Source organism: Lynx rufus, unplaced genomic scaffold (assembly GCF_022079265.1).
Source record: "Lynx rufus isolate CCGP_SWC_20201006 ecotype Redwood Valley unplaced genomic scaffold, mLynRuf1.p SCAF_7, whole genome shotgun sequence".
In the NCBI taxonomy this organism is placed as follows: domain Eukaryota; kingdom Metazoa; phylum Chordata; class Mammalia; order Carnivora; family Felidae; genus Lynx; species Lynx rufus.
This window is the reverse complement of record NW_025814889.1, coordinates 117918925-117935731: the sequence shown is the minus strand read 5'-3', so window position 1 is coordinate 117935731 and position 16807 is coordinate 117918925. Positions and strand designations below refer to the sequence as shown.

General features: G+C 37.4%; 1 protein-coding gene across 2 annotated transcripts in view; it reads right to left on the bottom strand.

Annotated features, from left to right (window-relative positions):
• Positions 1–16387, bottom strand: part of NEDD1 (NEDD1 gamma-tubulin ring complex targeting factor) — a 47533-nt gene extending 31146 nt beyond the window's left edge. For both annotated transcript variants that reach the window (XM_047065918.1, XM_047065919.1), the window contains exons 1-5: positions 16298–16387; positions 13453–13596; positions 10612–10706; positions 6415–6531; positions 3245–3385 (exon numbers count right to left, since the gene is read on the bottom strand). In XM_047065918.1, the coding sequence (XP_046921874.1) occupies positions 3245–3385; positions 6415–6531; positions 10612–10706; positions 13453–13588 (489 nt within the window). In that variant the 5' untranslated portion in view covers positions 13589–13596; positions 16298–16387. The remainder of the gene's footprint in view (positions 1–3244; positions 3386–6414; positions 6532–10611; positions 10707–13452; positions 13597–16297) is intronic.
• Between the last annotated feature and the right edge of the window lie 420 nt (positions 16388–16807).

Genomic DNA, 16807 nt, shown 5'->3' with positions numbered 1-16807 from the left:
GAGAACACAAAAAGCAGTATTCATAAAGAAAAAGTGATGTACCAGAGTACATTTCATTAAATTTAAGAACTTCTGCTCATTTAAAAAAAAAATTTTTTTAAAGCTCATTTATTTATTTTGAGAGAGAGAGTGGGAAAGTGAGTGCACACAAGCAAGGGAGGGAGGGAGGGAGGGAGAGAGAGACAGAGAGAGAGAGAGAGAATATCCGAATCACGGTCCACACTGTCAGCACGAAGCCTGATGTGGGGCTCGCACCCACAAACTGTGAGATCATGACCTGAGTCGAAATCAAGAGTTGGATGCACCCCTCTATTCATTTTTTACAAAGGCATTAGAGTTAAAAGGCCAGCTAGCTGTAAGCTAAAAGAAGATATATGCAACATGCATATCCATAAAATTGCTCCATCCAGAACATACAATAAACTATAAATCTATCAGAAAAAACACAAGTAACAAAATACAAAAAGGAGGAACACTCTTGAACAGTGACTACACAAAAAAAGGCATATGAAAATACACTCAACTTATTCAACATAGAGAAATGAAAATTAAAACACAGTAAGATACCACCACACAACCATCAAAATTGTTAAAATTAATAAGACACAATAGTTGGTACTAGCAAAACTGTGGAGCAACTGAATCTCACAAACAGTGCTGGCAGAAGCGTACAATGGCACAAGGATTTCAGAAAATCCTTTGGCATTTTTTAATAAAGTAAAACATGATGCCTACATTAAGACTTAAGTCCATTTCTGAGTGTTTACTCAAGAGAAATGAAAACATATGTCCAAAAGAAGACATACAATAATATTCACAGCAGCTTTATTGTAATAGCTAAAAACTAAAAACAACTCACATGTCCATCAACAAACTGTGGCATATCCATGTAATGGAAAACCACAAAGCAGTAAAACAGTATAAACTACTATTCCATTCAACAAAGCAAATATACTGAAGACTAAAAGAAACCAGACACATCCAATTCTTTTAAGAAATATGAGGTAGCACCTCCAAAGGGTTAAGAGGGAGTCCTCCGATGTGCCAGAAATGTTCTATACCTTGATCCTGGTAGTTACGCAGGTATATGTACATATAAAAATTCATCAAGCTGTATGCTTAAGATGTATGTACTTACTATGTAAGTTATATTTCAATTTTAGACATTTAAATAATTTACACATAATAAAGCCAAGAGCAATAACTAAATCTAATGTTTTCAGGACTATTCCTTCATATCTGGTTTTAATAAAAAAAAACAAACAAAAAAAACCCCCTCTCATTATAAGATACAATACAAACTGAAATGTAAGAATATACATGGTAGGTATCTGACCTTTTATGTTACTAAAAAGTCAACTCAGAATTTATAAATCTAAACATGTCATGCTTCTAATATATCAGAAATCGGGGGGGAAAAAAGGATAGAAAGAAGAAAAATTAATTTCCTTAAGAAGCAAGACATTGGAACACTATGATGTTTTTCACAATAGTTCCAATGTCTATGGGCTTAGGCTTTTGTCTCCCTCATCAAAATATAAATAACCAAAAAGAGAATCACAAAATCAAAATATTACTTCCTGCTTTTATGCTAATATTAATGAATTTTTGTGGCAAATCTCTCATCCACATCCATAAAAGGCAGAAAGTGAAATTGCCTCTAAAAGCTTTCTCTCAGTTCAAGGTTTCTAGGATTCTGACATTCAACTAATCGATAACTCTGATTAGCAACTTAAATGCCTTCCAAAACAAAAGCCAAATCTTTGGTCTGGCATTCAAAGTTCCACATCAACATTATTCTATATTTACCTTTCCAATATCTTCTCACATTGGCCCTATAGAAGAACCTACGTGTTCTCCTTAACCCTTGTTTTTGTTCATGTGGTTTCCTCCATATAAAATATTCTTCTCCCAAAGTTCTAGATTAGCCTATTAAAATCTTTGTTATCTATAAATCCATTCACATATTTATTGAGGATCTTTTCCACATGAAGTACAAAGTTGGATAATGGTTGAGGACAAAGGAATGAGACACGGTTCCAACTGTAACATGGGAATGTACAGAGCTAACCCTACTATAAATTAGAGTCAACTAATTAGCAGTCAATTCATAGTGTCGTAAAAACAAAACAAAATAAAAATCATTTAAGCATTAGACCCAGCTAAAAATCCTCCCTCCTTCAATTTTCCCTATTTTATTCCTAGATAATTTTCTCTCACTGTTCTGAATCACCATAAGATTGTTTTATAGGAATCACCTATAATATCATCTATAGGTTTATCTCTTTTATTCTCGCAATACAGAAGAAACTTGAGAAAAGACTTTTTTCCGTATTTTAATATCCATTAAATTTTCTTTAAACACTAAATATACAGTGAACACTGATTTCCAAAACTGCTTTTTAAAAGTGAAGAGCTCCCATATTTTATCTAATAATAGGGCCAAAGTGATTACAATAAAAAGTAAGGATTAAGAGATTGCACTTCACTAGAAATTTCTGTACAGAATTTCACGGAAGGTTGGCCAAGAATTAGATTTTTTGAGTAACTAAATTTATTTGGTTAACTATCGAACACTTAACGCAAAAAAACAAAGCTCAATTTACCCTGTGCCTAAACACACTCAATTATCCATGCCCACCAAACAGTATTTATGAATAGAAATATCTGTCTTGTAGTTAGTACAGTTGGAAATATGCAATGCTTCTATAATTGTGATGTCATAGAAAGATTAATATCCATGTTTCAGATTTGACCTGCCAACAACTGTTTGTTTTGTTATATATAGTCATATTCTAGGATCATGTGGCTATTCAATGGCATAACTCAACGCACATAAGCAACATAATCTAGTATGAATTACCTTATTTGAACATTTTTAAACAAGACCATTAAAAATAGCTAGCTGTAAATTTTTCAAGCAAACTAAATACAAATTTAAAATACTTAATTTTAAAAACTTAAAATTGAGAGGACCTGGGTGGCTCAGTCAGTTGAGCGTCCGACTTTGGCTCAGGTCACAATCTCACAGTTCGTGAGTTTGAGACCCTGCATTGGGTTCACTGCTGTCAGCACAGAGTCAGCTTCGGATCCTGTGTCACCCTCTCTCTCTGCCCCTCCCCTGCTCATGTTCTCTCTCTTTCAAAAATAAATAAAACATGGAAAAAAAATTTTTTAACTTAAAATTCATTGTCTTATGTAACTGTGTTTTATCAACTCTGTTTTGAATAAACCCATACTGTACCTGGTTACTACCATGGCCAAAAGGAGTACTAGATAAATTAGTGGTTACACTGTGCAAAATAATTTCACCACTGAGAGATCCAGAAGCAATGTAACAATCATTCCAATTATATGTAACACAAGTTACTTCATCTTTATGATCCTGAAAAAAAGAAAGCAAAGTTAAGTACACTGCCACATAACCGTCACACCTCACATCTTCATGTTCTTGTAAATTTCATTTTTTTTTAAATAAAATAGTACGTATTTGTGAATCTAATATTTGCTTTAACATTTTCCTCAAATAACCTAAACAAATTACTCAAATGAGTAGGAAACTATCCGATCAACATCACGTCTTCTCAAGGAACAGAGACTTAATGATCATGCACTCCAAAACAAGAGACAAAAGGGAAGGTAATTTTCTAGATAGCATTATGTCTCCCTTCCACTGACAAGTAACATTTACAGCAAGTTGACTGTTGTGGGAGAGTCCCTGGCCTTGAGAGAATCACTGTTCAATCAAGAAGAGGGGACATTTAAATTAACATGAAAATGGCAGAAGGAATGCTAAATGAGTAGTAGAGGCAAAGTGTCCTAGGAAAGAGAAAAAGGCATCACTGGACCTGAGTTGACAGAGGAAGCTTTGTGGAAGACATAAAGCTTGAGGTCAGCCTTAAAGAAAATAATAAACCAAAAGCAGGGAAAGGGGAAAGAAGCCAGACATGCAAAATGCAAGACAGCCAAAACAAAAGCCCAAGCCAGAAGGAGCAAGGCATGGTTGACAGACAAGAGCAGCTGTTTCCATTTGCTGAATACCTACTAATGCTGGGAACTTTATGGATTATTATTAATCCCTAGAAGAATCCTAGGAGGCAAAGTCACTTTTCTTATTTTATGGATGAGTTAACTACATGAGGCACAGGAAGTTTACGAAATCTGTGCAAGCTCACATAACTACTAAGTGGCAGACCCAGGATTCAATTCCAGGTCAAACCCCGAAGCCTATTTTCTTCTTGGGATATAAGGCTGTCTCCAAAATCCAAAGGGGAATCCACTTTGAGGAAATAAAAGTGGTTTTAAACAAACTGAGTTCACAAACACTGTATTTTCCAAAGTCAAGTTAGAGATATCTAGTAGGCACAGAGAAAAGTGATAAGAGTATAGTTTTTAAGAGTTTGCTATTTATATTAATAATATAAACAAAATAACTTTTGTATCTAATAATTAGCTTAATGTAACATCAAGAATAGTAGCTATAATATTCCACTTATAATCCAATTTTTTCAAATGGTCCCTCAAGCATGTCTGGAGATACTTTCACATGTCACTCCTTTCCTAAATCAAAGAAAAAATTGCTATCCCAAGGGGAAAAAAAAATGCCTGATGAGAAGAAAATGGAGAGTGGACATTTAATGCATTGTTCCCACTTGGAAAATTAAGAACATGGGGTCCAATACAATTTCTACGACTTTATAGAGAGGCAGGGGTCTTCCTTATTTTAACTGTGGAAAATAAGTTATTCTGTAAGTCTTCAACAAGCACCTACCAAGTGCTAAAAATTGTGTTACCAGGGAGAGCACCACAGAGAAGAGAGCCCAGGTGAAAGATTAGATTTCCCACTATCACAATTAGTCAAATACTTGTTAACTGAATGAATAAAAAAAAAAAAAAAAAAAATGAAGTGCCCTAAGAGTTGCAAACAATGAGAAGAGCTAAAACTATCTGGAGTAATTGGGGAAAGTGAGGAAGGAAAAACAAGTAGAATTTTTCATGCAGTAGGAGTTAGAGGTGTAAGTGATGCTCCTAAAATGAATGAGAATATGTGACAAAAACTGGCCACAGACTTCTAATCTCTTCTCAATTCTGTAAAACATTCTCTGCTCATAGTATGTATACCCCCTCTAAATAGCTTTAATTCAATTATTTCATAATTTAAAAGATTAAACAATGGATAATAATCTGAGTTTGCATCTCATCTTTGCCATACTAGTTGTTTGGCACTGAAGAAGTTCTTTAACTTCTCTCAGCCTGAGCTCCTCCGAAGGTACACAGGAACAGCAAGCACTACCTATCTGCAGAATTCTTGAGACACACAGAATAAACGTATATTATGCACAGTGGCTGGCATATTAAAGAACTTAATAAAAGTTAACTATTCTCATTTTGGCAACTTTTGAATTTTCCTTAATTCTCTTCAAAGTTTAGCTAATACCTAAAATAAACTTCCACAGGTAATATTTTAAACAGCAATTACAGGATTATATTTTAATTACTCTAAGAGAAAATCATTCTCTATATACAACTTCCCTAGTAAGAATTAAGTCAGTGACATCTGACATGAACAAATAGTAACGACATCCAGCATTTGCTTCAAAATAATCTGAGGTTGAGATTATATAATAATCTGATTAGAGAGAAGATAAGGGAACAGATAAAATAATACTGGCCATGAGTTCATCATCATCAAAGTCTGATAATGAATGTGTGTGCATGTGCATGTGTGTGTATACACATCAATGTTCAGAAGTTTTCATATTAAAAGTTTTTTAAAAACATATAAAAATTAAAAATAACTTTAAAGATGAGTTTCCAAATATTAAAAGTACACAACAGTGAAAAGTAGAATTCCAAAAAAAGCATAACCCAGAAGCTTTCATGTGGTTATTTTTATTCTGTGAAACTGCAAAAAGCTAACCATTTAAAGAAATGTTAATTATCCATAGTAAATTATTTTAGAAAAAATACCATTACCAAGATGAAAACACAAACAAAAATAACACAAACAGCAGCAATCATATACAGCAGAGAACTAAGAAGCTGAATCCCAACTCTGATTAGTAGACCGATTACTGCCATCCCAAAACCACTCTCATTTTTTTCAGAGACTTAAAAAAAGATCTCTAATGACAACAACTCATACTTTAGAAAAAATGAAGGAAGTGGTTTACTCAAAAAAGAGTAGACTAAGTGAAAACTAAGGGGAAAGTTTTAAACACCAATAATATGCATTGGTGACATATGGAGATAAAAATAGACCAAAAAATTTTTTCTGACTAATAGCATCTTTATTTTCCCTAACAAATCTCACTTCAATTCTGAAGCATCTAATTTTTATCATCAGAGCTCAAAATTAAAAGTTTGGTAATTACTTTAAACATTGTAAGATGTTCTAAAAAATAAGTTGCTTACCTTAAGAGACCGATGAACTCTTTTTGATTTTAAATCCCAAATATTAACAGTGTTATTTAGGCCTCCACTTACCAAATACATAGATGTGGAATTTAAGCTGACACATGTCTGCTTTTGCTATTAAAGAAAAAAGAAAGTTACCTTAATTTAACAGAGCCCAGAGCTGACTTCCACTTCCCAACCAACACTTAGTACTATGTAAACATTTGTTGAATTAAATGTGATAAACAAGCTAAGACTTCTCCTAAAGATTCAGTTCTCATCATCTTCCACATGCATCCAACAGCTTGTAAGGAATTCAAAAGGACTTCAAGGAAATCAACCAGAGTCATGTTCTCTTCCATAGAACACAGGAAACAGAGGAAGCTTAGGGAACATCAGCAGGTCCTGGCTTCCTATCAGGAGTTACTTGCCCTTAATATTTCCCCCCAGTAAAATCTACTCTTGCACTTCCACAGAGTATATTGAGTTAGGATTCACCCACAGCTCATAAAACACTAAACCTGGAAGAAACTTTAAAGAATGTCTAGACCCCTCATTTTACAGATGGGGAATATAAAGAGGTTAAGATACGTGCTCAAAGCCTCACAACAAAGTCTCCCCCTAAGGAGCCCAAGTCTCAAACATCAGGTCATGAGAACCTGACTCTACACTCTTCCTTAGGTCTGTAAAGACACCATCCACTAAGTTTCTCAAGATAAAAGTCCAGAATTAACTTTGACTCCTTTACTCCTTCCCTGTCATCTACAGAAAGTTCTTTAAACTCCAACACTAACATAAACCCCATAGGGCCCCCCTCTTTATCTACCGCAGCCACCAGCACACTAATCCCAACTCCACAGAACAGCAGCAGCCTCTTAACTGGCACCTCACTTCCAACCCTACTCCTCTACCTTCTATGCTCCACAAGTAGGATGACCTTTAAAAACTGCAAATCAGATCACAACGCTCATATTCAAAAATCTTTAATGGCTTCCATTCAGCCCTAAAATAAATTTCAAACGTATTAACCTGGCTTTCAAAGCCCCATTCCTCTGACCCCTTCCTACCTCATCTCACCATTTTCCTCATCACCCACTAATTCTCTAGCCACACTCACCTTCTTCTATTACTTAAACATAACAGCCCTGTTCTGGCTTCAAGGCTTCTACACAACTATTCTTACCTAGAAAGCTAAGTTCCCCCAAACCTTGGCTGAATGACTCCTTCTGGTCAATAGACAGCAACTTTCAATGCCACCTCTACAGGAGACCTCCCTTGGCCTCCTAATGTAACCTGCTATCTCAATTTCTTATTTTAGTTCTCTGTGTAACAACTTATCACTATCTGGGTATCATTCTGTAGTCTATTGTCTATCTCCCCCCAGAATGTCAGTTTCATTATCACAAAGCCCATTTCCATGCCCAATAAATATTTATGGCATAAGTAGGTAAAAATACAGAAGTTATCAAGTTTCTCACTATGAGTATCTACGAGCATCATCTATCTGGTAGTGCCATCAGTAACTAGGCTACCAATAAAATACAATGTTGCATGTTATTTTTCCTATTTAACCTTCAGATACACGATGCAGTAACATTAATTGCTCTCACCTCTAGCTGTATGCCTTGGGGAAAAAAAAAGAGAAATGAATTCCAAGGGGGACATTTTATTACTCAGCTAAAAGTTAAAAGGCAAGCTATGTAGGTTTAGGCAAAGTCATCTCACCTTTCTAAGCCTATGTTTCTTCACCTAAGAAGTGAGAAATGAGGACAAGATCTATCATTCTCACCTTAAGAGTCCATGCATCTGGAAAAACACCCCATGCTCAAAAGAGCATTTCTTTCCTTTTTATTTTAATTCCAGTATAATTAACACACTGTTATATTAGTTCCAGGTGTACAGTATAGTAATTGAACAGTACTATCCACTTAGTGCTCATCACAATTAAGTATACTTTTAATCCCCTTCAAGAGCACTGGATTCTTAAAAGGGTACAGATACCCACCTTTCCCCTCCCTCAAGGTTTCTTCCAGCTCTGAAATTTCTGACCGAGAGTCAAAATTACTAACACATATAAAAATATCAGGAGCACATTACATCAGTGTTTCAGTACAGTTGCTATAATTCCCTTATGGACACCGTTCTAGGAACTGACTTTGGTCTAAACAGACTAGTAAGATTTAGAATCTCGTTATCACCACTAATCAGGACAGTTTGCTAAGAGCTTTCCGAATAACTGTTAAAGAAAATAGATAAAAGTGGTATCCATCAAAGATCAATATATTACAACTTTAATCATCAAAAACAAGTCAAATTACTAAGGACTCGGAACAAAACCTATGTTTTTAACTGGCTTACCCTGATGATAGAAGATCTTTTTTTATGCTGATATATTATTAATGTAGCTAATGAACTTAAATAATTAATGAACATTGTGTGCTTATCAGGAATCCTGTACCTTAAGACACAAGCAATGGGTGAAGTTTTTAAAATCTAAAATAAGAGCTGTTCAAATGTCTAGGTTATACAGTAGCCTATCGTATTCATTATACTACTATTAATACCAAATTGCCTATTCCGATGAGATAAAATACAAAATCAAAGAAAATAAATATAAACTTAAAGTTCTGCTCTAAAAATTGTGTTAAAGTAAGTAGGACAGAATCTTATTTTCCCAAGTAGTAATGGTCTAATATCTCAAATGGCACGTGAGTAATAGGACTTGGGTCCTACAAAGCAAAGGTTATCAGCACACTAATATGTTACAAGAAATTACTAATAAACGCTAAGGAACCACTGTTCACAAAATATTCCTATAAGCAAATTAAATTAAAGCAAGTTCAAATTATAAGAAATAACCTCACCTTTCATCCACCTGTATTCTGATGTCATTTCTTAACTGTAGGAAAGAGAACTAACTATAGCAACTGACATGGAATATTCACAAAATCCTTACAACTGTGTTACATTTGTGAATATCATCTGTTATTTTCATACTTTAACAATAACAACAACTACAACAACACAGTTCCCAAACTGTTCTAAGGCATAGTGCACAGAAGGAGCACAATATATACTGTGGTGGAAGAGGAATCTGAAATTGTTTTGATGTTGACATTCAATTCAACAAATGCTTGTTGACACCTTTGATAGTATCTAAAGATCCAAATATGACTAAGATGTTCTGCCTGCTCTTGAAGAACACAGTTTCCTTTCATCGACCAGGGACGCTCTCTGCCTCAATTTTACTTAACTGAGTTTGAATAGGCAGTGTGTCTCAAATTTCATGTCTATCCTAGCAGACATTCTCTGCCCAGCCTCCAACATCTGTGGGCTGGAATTGATGCTTGGGTCAATCCCAAAAAAAGAATGGGTAGAAACCTAAAGTCCTTTTTAAATTAGATGAGCTCATATTCCATTGTTCTCCTTTATTTTTTCTAAGTGGACTACCTCACCTATTCCAGTGTATAAAATTATGACAATTCATAATGCTTTGTGGCTTGCTATGAATATTTTGAAACTTAAATTAAGAACAAGCTACCACCTACTTGCACCTTTTTACTTAAACCTTTTTAAAAAAAAAAATAGCTTTCAGGAAGTGTGTGTGACTAACAATGAAGACACCATCATTATCCTGTATGAGAGGGATTAATCTATAAAACAAGAAACAATATGCAATGAGAACTTCACTTAAATGCACTGGGACCAATGCTCAATTTGACAAAGCCATTCTGTTCTAGGAGAGCTTGGGGAGACTCAGGCAGGCCCCTCAGTACCATAGGGACAGAAGCTATAGAAGCTACCTTCACATAGCGGTCATTAGCTGATGGTCCTGAGCTCAACGTCAGTAAAGGACAGGGATACATCATTAGGACTCTTATGACCAAATCCACCTGGTAACCTAGCCAGGGGTGAGGCTTAAAAAAGGCAGCAATACCAAGGAATCTCCCACAGAGAGATGGAGAAAGCAAGTGACTGGTTGAAAAAAATCTAAGTCCTTGAATGCTCCCCTTGGATCCACTATTATTTTACCTAAAGATGTTTCAGTACCTATCTCCTCTTCAAGTGTTATTGTATTATTTTGAGCTTAGGTTAAGCATAGTACTTTTAAACACATTTATATTTAGTTGCAAGCACCATAAGAAGCAGTTACCCCCCAAGTAGAATTAAGATTTTTAATAGAAGGTTAAAAAAAACAAAACCAAAAACACTTACCCCTTCACCAAGCTCTAAAAGTGGAACAGGTTTACATTTGCAACTTGAAACAACAATTTTGTCGCCACTGGAAGAGGCTGTCACTAGAAAGTTATCTAAATGAAGAGTTATGGAGCATCAAACAATCCGTGAGCATCTCTATCACTAGACTATTACTGCAAGAATTATTATGATAAAAGCAAGTGCACTAACCTAAGACAAGCAAGTGAATATAGCTTACACACCAGCTTTCAAAAATGGCTCAGGTTACTAATTACTACGACTAATTCTCTTTACTACTACCGCAGGGAAGAGCCATCCTCTCTGGCTTTGCTATTACTTGAAAGCTATTTTACCCAAGTGAAATACTACTCCATTTTCAAAGAACAGGCCAGAAGGTCTAATTTTATCCTTCAAGAATGAGATCATGATAAAAGCAACATCAGCAAATATCAATCAGCCTTTTCATCTATACACACCATTCAAGATAGTTATTTATTATTAACACAGTGCTTGGTACCAATTTAGTCTAGGAAGTAAACATCCACATTAGTCTCCTATTCGTCCACTAAAAATATAAAGCCTGATATATTCTTAGAACTGGAATTTTTATGACAGAATGTTTCAATCTTAAATATATTAACAATAAATATAACAGTAAGTACAGAAAATATAAATAAATGTGGTTAAATAGCAACTATTTATGCCATGGAAGAGTTAAATTTTTAAATAACTAAACAATGTAAAATTAAATTTTAAATAAATTTAACTTAATTTAAAATTATATTCCGTATTTTACAGAAATTATAAGCAGAACAATCAGTAAACACAAAACAATGTAAATTAAGTATTTTTAAATTAAAATGATTAAATGCGATATACTCAAGAACAAGAGTCTAATTTTGAGAGTCATAACAAGTTAAAATATCAGAAGTTTAAATCTATGCTTTTTAACAAGCAAGTCTTACCTGCCTTATTTTTGGATGGTTTGCACAACATTCATATATTTCATGAATAGACCATGGATTATGATTTTATTATGATACATGACTCAAAAAAAATATCATTCCTACCTAAATATTACAGCACTGAGAAAAACAAATCATTTCCCTTTCCTTGGCTTCATCCTCTACTTACTGCTACTTTTTCTCCTTAGAATACAGAAAAGGACTGAACAAAGATAATACGAAAAGGTAACATACTTACTCCTTTAATTTCTCTTGTAGCTTTTGAAGTCATGAGAAAGTGAGGGACATTACCTAAGAGGGCCGAAAAACTAATTTCCCTGGCACCTCACCCTTAATCCTGTTCTTGGAATCCATGCTAAGTGGACCCCAAGTAGCTGAGCCTGGGAAGTACCTGTTCTTTAGTCACTAACCTCCAGGGACAAGATCAAAGCCTCATTAGAAGTAAGACTATATACAAAAGTTTCCTGTACATATCTACTTGTACAAGAAAACTATATAGAAATAAGACCAGGTTCCAAAAATCATCCCACACTACCTCACGATCACATCAGTTTTGTTGAGAACATTAAGTGGTTTATCAGCAGATGCTAACTAATAAAACTCCTTGGAATAAAAATAAACCCAAAATATTAAAACTTATCAGGAATTGCTACTTTTCTCTTAAACGGTAAATAATAGGGAAATTAAGCTCCACACACAATAAAAACCTAATAATAGAAGCAGCCTCACATATTTGTCACTCTCTTTAAAACATTCCTTCCTGCCCCCCCATCCCCCACCAATTACACATCTGGAGAGTCCTTCAAAAATGTACTCCCTTGGCCATGAGTTTGATTAATAGAGCACCAAAGTAATTTATGTTCCTACTTTAATACAAAATCAAGGAATGATAAAGAGGTAAATTTAATTTAATAAAAAAAAAACTCATCATTTTTTGTTACATATTTGCAAGAATAATTCGGTTGGGCATGAAAACTTGTTTTTGTTCATAAATCAGTCATATTTTAAAGTTCTGATATTTTTACTTTTATCAGGAAACAGAATATTAATACTTTGGTATTGATAAGATCAGACACACATTAAAACTTTATTCATTAAGAAATAGTCTATATGTAAGAGCTACACAAAAGAATGATAATTTCTAGTATACCAAGTTTACAGAACATGTTCATAGCACTTTGTTTAGAGCAGTGGTTCTACTGAGGGCTACCGGAATCTGGTGGGTAAAGGCCAGGAAGGCTTCTAAACATCCTACAATGCACACAACAGCCCCCCAAACAGAGAATTATCTAGCCCCCAATGTCAAAAGTGCAAGGTTGAAATATTCTGATTTCTAAACTTCATTTCCTCATGCATTTTATCCACATTTAGGAGATTACTAAGACAAGGAGAGAGAAAATCAGAAACATAGAAAAACTGAGGAAATTCAATGTAGACAATTTCTCTGAGAAATCAGGCTATTTTCAACATAGACAAGAAGAGAAATATAAGAGCATATCAGTAAGATGAGGATGTCGGAGAATTTTAATTTTTATTTTAAATTTAATTGTGCTTCTGTCTTTGTCTTTAATTTGCAGACTAGATCCATAAATATCCAAATGTAGATGCAAAAACTCATTCCAAACCTTTCAGAAGTTTTCCCACCATTACCTACCTTAGTCCATCTGGGTTCAATAACAAACTGTTGATAAGAAAACTAATTCTATGGTCTGGATCTAGTAGCATATATATGTATATACATTCATATGATGATATACTGTTAAACTACTATTTCGCTGTATCTATCTAGCTTTCATAGCTATGCAAAATATATTATTGGTCACATGCAAAAGGTTTCACTGATACTGGTTTTTTAGCCTAACAATAAGTGTTCTGTGTTTTTTTTAAAGGATACTATTGCTGCTCCAACACACTGAGCTGATTCCATGTGGTGATGTGTGTGGGTTGAATTTGTCCACCAATGTCATAGATGGAGCATCCCATATTTTAACATCATCTCCAGATGAAGCAAATCTGAGGTTCTCCTGCATGACTGCACCTACAAATAGTTTTAAAACACTATACTTAAAAAACAGTTAAGGATAGGTCCAAAAAAAAAGTTAAAATGAAGGATCTACTCTAAACCCAGTGGCTCCACTGTCCACTTTTGTTCCAGAGTGGGTGCTCACCACCAAGTAGCTGGAACGATACTTCTAAAATCATATTCTCTCGGTTGACCCTTCCAATGGTTCTCCACAGCAATTATGATATCCAACCTTCTTGACATGCCTTATAGGACCTGGCCCTGGTGTAACACCCCTACCTCTCTTCCCCAGGGCTACCAAACTCCCTGGCCTTCTTTCTTGCCTCAGTCCTTCCATTTGCTGCCCCCTCCCCCTGGAACGCTCTTTCCCCAGATTTCCCAGGGTCATCTCCTTCACCTCACTCCAGTCTCAGCTCAAATGTCTCCTCAGAAAGGCCTTCCTGGCCACCATGGCTGAAGCAACCCATACCAGTTGCCCATTATACAGTTTCATGTTTTTCATGACATTTTCTATTTGCAACTCTTGTTCTCACAATAATGTTGGTGTCTCCTGACTTGAACAAAGATCCTGAAAATGGATTTTGTCTTGTTTACTATCAGTCTTGAAATGTTCCTGGCACACCATGTGTACTCAATAAATAACTGCTGGATAGAACTTCCTAAACTGAGGTGCCTGGGTGGCTCAATCGGTTAAGCACCCTACTCTTGATTTCGGCTCAGGTCATAATCTCATAGTCTTGACACTGTATCCCAAGGTGGGCTCTGTGCTGGGCATGGAACCTGCTTAAGACTGTCTCACTCCAGGGGCACCTGGGTGGCTCAGTTGGTTAAGCATCAGACTTCGGCTCAGGTCATGATCTTGCAGTTTGTGACTCTGAGTCCCGCATCGGGCTCTGTGCTGACAGCTCAGAGCCTGGAGCCTGCTTGGATCCTGTGTCTCCCTCTCTCTGCACCTCCTCCACTCACACTCTGTCTCTCTCAAAAATAAACAAACATTAGAAAACATTTAAGTCTGTTTAAAGACTAAGTTTATCAAAGATTCTCCCGCTCCCTTTTGCCCCTCCCCTGTGCATACGTGTGTACACTTTTTCTCTCTTTCTCAAAAAAAAAAAAAAAAAAACCCTCCCTAAATCTTTTTAAAATGTGTAATAAAATGTAGCATTCCCGCCATTTCAAAATCCAGAGACTTCAGTTTTTCCAAATAACTCCAGAATTAGCAAATACAGCCAAAAGAGATGCCTGTCACTAAGTCCCTAAACCAATATTTGGTCTACAATGCCCCCACTCATATTATTTATTCACAGTTTGTAATTCAAACACATAATTCTGACAAAGGGATCTCACAAACCAAGGCAGTCTAAAAGACAAAAGGCAAGGGAGCTGCTTTAGGCAGATACTTTAAGAGCAAGTAGTAATGCATAATGAGTCAGAAAAAAATCCTCAAAAATACATGGAAGAACAGGGAAAGGAAGGGGGCCTAGAGATATACCCTCTACACCTTCCTGGTGTGGACGGTGTAAGAGTACAGCACTGTATTAGTGATATCACAGACAGGCTCCCAAGTCACCAACAAAGCATCCCATCTATGTCCAGTATACCCTATTTCAAAGGCTAAGTTAAAGGTATAATAAATTACAGGGCCCTTTGATTCTCAAGAGAAAAAAAAATGTGTTTATAAAAAGACTAAAACTTTAGTTAACTAGAAAAGTCACTTATGCGGTTCATTATGCTTCATTCATCGGATAAATACAGCGTTACTAAAATTAAAATCCTTTAGTCATCTGTTGAAACGTAGACATGCAGTGTTTGGATTTGGCACCTTGACATGTGTTTACGTGTTGGTTCCCTACTCAAGGTACAATTAAGTGCTGGAAAGGCAATCTCTTAAACCCAGCAAACACAACTGGAAAATGCCTTTACTATAAGCTTCCACTGTTCCTGTTGAGCAGTGTGATGATGTAGTGTGGAAAGATCACTCAAGCCAGGGTTCAGAAAAAGTGGGTTCAAAGGATCTGTCCCAAAGCTACGTGACAGTGACTCTGGCAGAGTCACTTAATGTCTGTTTCCTTCTCTTCAAGTGCAGCGGGGAAGGGGACCATCTGCCCACCCACCTCAAGTCTGCTGAGAACTGAGCACTTTTAAGGGAGAGGCATTACATCAGCCTCCCAAAGAGGGTCCCATCAAAGCGAGCTGTCCAGACACAAGGCGGTAATTTAGGGAGAGCGGCTACATGGAAAAAAAAAAATCCACTACAACAAATAAAAGTTCTTCAACTTTCATTCACCCAAAGTGCATTCTACTTGCAGGAGAACTTGCTCAACTGGGGTTACCATATAAAATGCATTCGAGTCGTACTGGAGAGGTTTACAAAAGCGGGGAGACGGCCGGTGGAGAAGCGGCAAACTTTTCGGGACAACACACCCCTCAGAGCCGCCACCAACCTACCCCAACAGACCGGGTCACCTCTCGGGTCGAGCCGGAGACGGTCGCAGACGGAGGTGCGCGACCCCGGCCCGCGGCTCCCAGGCACTTCCGCGCCAAACCCGCTGCCGCGCCCCTGCCCGACAACTGTCCGAAGCACCGGACCGGCCCGGGCGCGCGCAGCCCGGGGACCTCCGACCCGCCCCCGGGGTGGCAGGAGGGCGGACGGGGTTCGGGAGTGTGCAGGGACGCGGCGGGGAGCCACCCGCTGACCCCGGGCCCTACGGAACCTCACCTCTCAGCCGCGGTACACCGGGGGCCACGGCGCGGCCCGCTCCGGCGCTGGGCTTCCGGCTCCCGCCCGGACTGTTAAACTTCGGCGGCCGGAAGTCCCGCCCTCAACTGGCGTCATGAGGAGAGGCGCTGCCAGAAGGGGTGGCTACGGTTGGCGGGGCAGGGCCTGGGGCGGTGCTGGGCCGCCTCTCCGGGTAGCTACCCCCAGGGGCAGGGCGGGAGCTGCGGGTGCGGGCGGCTCCCTCCACACCCCAGCAACGTTGGCGCTCTGCACCTTTGTGGTTCGTTTGTTCGCTGACTGCCCGCTGTGTGCCAGGCACTAGGCTAGACTCGGTGCGCGGTGATGAGTTTAGCCTGGAAGTCATGGGTACAGTGAACACTTCTTCCTGGCCGCGTGGAGCTTACAGTTCGCCGTAGGAGGCGGGCCTTAATACATAATTACATACTTAAAAGAAAAGTGAAACTGTGACAGTTTCTTCAGAGGAAAGCTAGCAGATTGAGCGAAAGATGT